General features: G+C 43.6%; 1 protein-coding gene across 1 annotated transcript in view; it reads left to right on the top strand.

The window, feature by feature from the left end:
* ldb3b (LIM domain binding 3b) overlaps nucleotides 1-4,487 on the top strand; it is a 29,102-nt gene that overhangs the window by 19,933 nt on the left and 4,682 nt on the right. The window contains exons 5-6 of the mRNA XM_079492123.1: nucleotides 698-720; nucleotides 2,806-3,003. Coding sequence (XP_079348249.1) covers nucleotides 698-720; nucleotides 2,806-3,003 — 221 coding nt within the window. The remainder of the gene's footprint in view (nucleotides 1-697; nucleotides 721-2,805; nucleotides 3,004-4,487) is intronic.

The raw sequence follows: 4,487 nt of genomic DNA on the forward strand, positions 1-4,487 counted from the left end.
CTGAAAAAGCTATGTCAGTCGTTCTTCGATTTTAAAAAAATAGCAGACCTACAAGCTCGTAGTGCGCCACTCGGTGGCGCGCTATGAGCTTGTAGATCTGCCATTTTTCAATAGCTAAAGCATAACATAATGCTAACACCAAAAGGGGTTCCCGCCCAAAATGGGTTAATGCGTCAATAATTATAATGTAAAAAGTAATATTATTCTGAAATTGACTATTCTGCATAATTCATTTTAAATTAGTATTGTTATGTTCAGCTTTTTGTTGATTTTAAGTAGATTCTGGCCTTAATACTTGAATACGAATTTGAATAGCAGGAGTAGTTCTTGTAACATTTTCAATGTTTTCAATTGTATGGTTAGTGTTTCTCCACTTGTGGTATTACTACTCTTACCCGGGTATACTTCCACCACCACCACTGCTATCTGCCATCATGTGACAGACAGATAGCTAGGTGCCTCTGCTCCTGTCAGTCACTGCTGAAGGACGCAAGGGGACTCTGGGAAATACTCCAGCGCTGAGAAAAGCCAGCTATTCTGGCCCTGTAACTGGTATCACGGCACTGTAGCCTTCTCGTGGACACATTCCTATGATGCAGAATGATTTCAAACGTATTATTTTAATCCATTGCACTCTCTCTTTCTCTCTCTCTCTCTCTCTCTCTCTCTCTCTATGTTCATCTCTGGTGTGTTACAGGTCATTGCAAACACAGCTGCAAAGTCAGTACCATGAAATATTGCAGTGCTGAATGTGCATGGACTCTTGCTCGTTTACTCTGTGCGTGCGTGTGCGTGCGTGTGTGAATGAGTGTGTGAGAGAGAGCAAATGAGAGAGTGAGAATAGTTTAAAGTGTGTGCGTGCATGCGTGTGTGAGAGAGCAAACAAAAGAGTGAGCATCTTTTAAAGTGTGCATTCCTACGGAGCCCCTGAATGGCCATGCATTCAAAATATATTTTATCTTGTACGTACAAGATATTATCTCGTACGTACAAGATATTATCTCGTACGTACAAGATATGATCTCGTACGTACAAGATAATAATTACCTCGTACGTACAAGATAATATCTTGTACGTACGAGATAATATCTTGTACGTACGAGATATTATCTTGTACGTACAAGATAAAATATATTTTGAATGCATGGCCATTCAGGGGCTCCGTACATTCCCGTTTTGCATTTTGTAGAGCACTGCTGTGTCAGTGGTGTCCGTGTGCTGTGTGAAGTCTGAAGTGTTTTCTATCCCATGCGGGGATGAAACTTACTCCATCGCGTGCTGATGTCATACAAGCGCTCTAACATGCTGTTCTGGCATGTTGAGAGAGCGCCGGCACAGGTTTCTATTTCGGTGCGTTTGCACTTGGAATAAAACCGCACCAGTTTGTGATGCATCATTAACTAATGGACGTCTGGCGACAGTTCCATGTTGTGTTTGTTTTATACATGGTTTATATTCGTGTATGTTAATGCATGTGTGTGTGATGAACCGTGCTATCGGACATGTGTTAAACACATGTCCGTTGTACCCATATTGAACATTAGTATTATGTGTCAGTAATATGGTGTGGTGTGTGTGTGTGCTGTGGCATTTTCTGGTTGAGAATTAGCATATTGTGACCTGCTGAGTGGTGATTGACGTGTAGCTGGCAGTTCCAAACCATCTGCATGCATTTGGTTTTTTAAAAGGACTTGGGACACATTGATTCTTCCTGTCCAAGTTGATGGAAGCTTATTTATTCATGTAAAATATAGATTGTGTCAGGCATGCGGTTTCATTCAGAGGAATGCTGCAGTAGAATACAACTATCTGACTTTGCTGAATCATTTAGAAGTTGTGTGAAACTGTGCTGTTTAAAAGATGTAGCTAATTATCACAGATGAGCCAATGTTTTTGTTCTAATCTGCTGCCAGCTATCTGTGTGACAATCCTTTGTCATTGTTAAAGGACCACTTCACCACTTTTCAACATCTCTTCATATAATTAGTCCTCACTAATGTTCATGATAAAACACCACCATTTTTTCCTACTCAGTCTGTGTCTCATAAGAGGGCTTTGGGCAGTTCGGACACCCGTCCACCAGTGACATCATCATTAGGCAGATTTCTTTTAAAACAAGATTTGTTTTAAAATATATTTAGATTTTTATTATCGTGAGAACGATGGCTTCAACTTTTGCATTGCAACTTCTCAGGAAAGAAAGCCTGCCGTTTCTATTAGCTTGGATTCACCATCGATGATGTCACTGGTGGACGGGTTTCTGAACTGCCCACAGCCTTCCTATGAGACACAGACTGAGTAGGTAAAAATGGTGGTATTTCATCATGAATATTAGTTAGGCCCAATTATAGGAAGAGAAGTTGAAAAGTGGTGAAGTGGTCCTTTAATATTGTTATTATTTGACTGCTACTTAGCACCAGAACTATCCAGTTTCCATATCACCTGCAGTACTATTCGGTAAATTCATTGCATAATAGTTGAGTATACCTTCACAATGCTCTGTAGAGATGGGTAGAAGACAAGGTTAGGTAAAATGAACTATGAAGTGATACAACAGCTCCCTCTGTGGGCCTGTCCCAATACTACACCTGAACGCTGCCTGCTGCGACCCTCAATGTTGTCTGTGCCTCTTGTATTTCTCCCCCTTTTCCCATCGGTCTCTCCTGGGCTCCGGTTGGTCTGCACCTGTTTGACTGAACCGCACCCCCCCTCTCCCACCACCCCCCACCCTACCCGCACCCTCCTCCTCCTCCCTATCCTGACCCCCCCCTCCCCCTCCCCTCCCCACCCCATGTCTGACTACAGCATGGAGTACAGCCCCCACTTTAACCCCATTGCCCTGAAAGACTCTGCCCTGTCGACCCACAAGCCCATCGAGGTGCGGGGTCCGGGGGGCAAAGCCACCATTGTTCACGCCCAGTACAACACGCCAATCAGCATGTACTCTCAGGACGCCATCATGGACGCCATCGCCGGACAGTCACAGGCGAAGGGACACGATGGGTAAGTCAGTGTGACACCTCTGCATGGGGGGGGGCATGCTGGTTAGTAATGTACGGCAGTTCTAGTCCTATATTGCCCATTTGCAGACCGCGGCCATGTTTCCATCAGAGTTTGGAAGCCTTGCATTATGTGATAATTCAAAACAGGTGGCAGTTGAGTGATATCTAACGAGCACTTCCAAACTCCAGAACTTTGAAAAAGAATCACCTGCAAGGACACAAAGTAGCTCATAACATGTGCAGTCTGCAGTGGATTTTTATGAAACAAACTCTTTGAGAATAGAAAGAGAATAATTCAAGCTTTCCGTACAGCTGCAATGTTGGTGAGTTTGACGTTGTTTAATAAGATGGCTGCGGTCTGCATATGCATGGAGAATAGTGTGTTCCTGCGGTTCCTTCTCCTATACCTCATGTGATCCATTCTGGGAACCCAACTCGAACTGGTCACTTTTCCTGCTGGTCAGACAGTTTGTAGGTCTGTTCGCAGGGCTTGGACCGACATGATTATAGTCTCGTTTAAACCATGTTACGTTTGACTGCATAACCGACGTATACAGCCGCGGTCCGTGTTCATGGTTCCATTTCCAGTTCCACACCTGTGTGTGTGTGTGTGTGTGTGTGTGTGTGTGTGTGTGTGTGTGTGTGTGTGTGTGTGTGTGTGTGTGTGTGTGTGTGTGTGTGTGTGTGTGTGTGTGTGTGTGTGTGTGTGTGTGTTTCTCCTCGTTTGTCTGTGCCAATCAGCTCCCTGTGCCCAACCTTGTCCGGGGGCGTCATTTATTAAAAAAAGAACAAAAGATTTGTGATTTGTGATTTCACACGAATATCAAAATAAGTATCTCTATAGATATAGCGTAGAATATACACTTCTACAGACTCATGTCTGTAGAATGGTCAGTATGATATCAGTATCATGTCAGTTTCATGGTCAGTATCATGTCAGTATCACCATGGTCAGTATCATGGTCGTTGGTCAGTATCATGTCAGTATCACCATGGTCAGTATCATGGTTGTTGGTCAGTATCATGGTCAGTATCATGGACGTTGGTCAGTATCATGGTCAGTATCATGGTCGTTGGTCAGTATCATGGTCAGTATCATGGACGTTGGTCAGTATCATGGTCAGTATCATGGTCGTTGGTCAGTATCATGGTCAGTATCATGGTCGTTGGTCAGTATCATGGTCAGTATCATGGTCGTTGGTCAGTATCATGGTCAGTATCATGGTCAGTATCATGGTCGTTGGTCAGTATCATGGTCAGTATCATGGTCAGTATCATGGTCGTTGGTCAGTGTCATGGTCAGTATCATGGTCGTTGGTCAGTATCATTGTCAGTATCATGTCAGTATCACTATGGTCAGTGACATGGTCAGTATCATGGTCAGTTCTGAAAATACTGTAGGCGCATGCATAAAAATTATAGAATTTTAGGGTTCAAGGCATCCAGCCCTAACCTGACTCCACCAGATGGGGCAGCAGAGAATAC

This window comes from Electrona antarctica, assembly GCF_951216825.1.
Source record: "Electrona antarctica genome assembly, chromosome: 22".
Classification (NCBI taxonomy): Eukaryota; Metazoa; Chordata; class Actinopteri; order Myctophiformes; family Myctophidae; genus Electrona; species Electrona antarctica.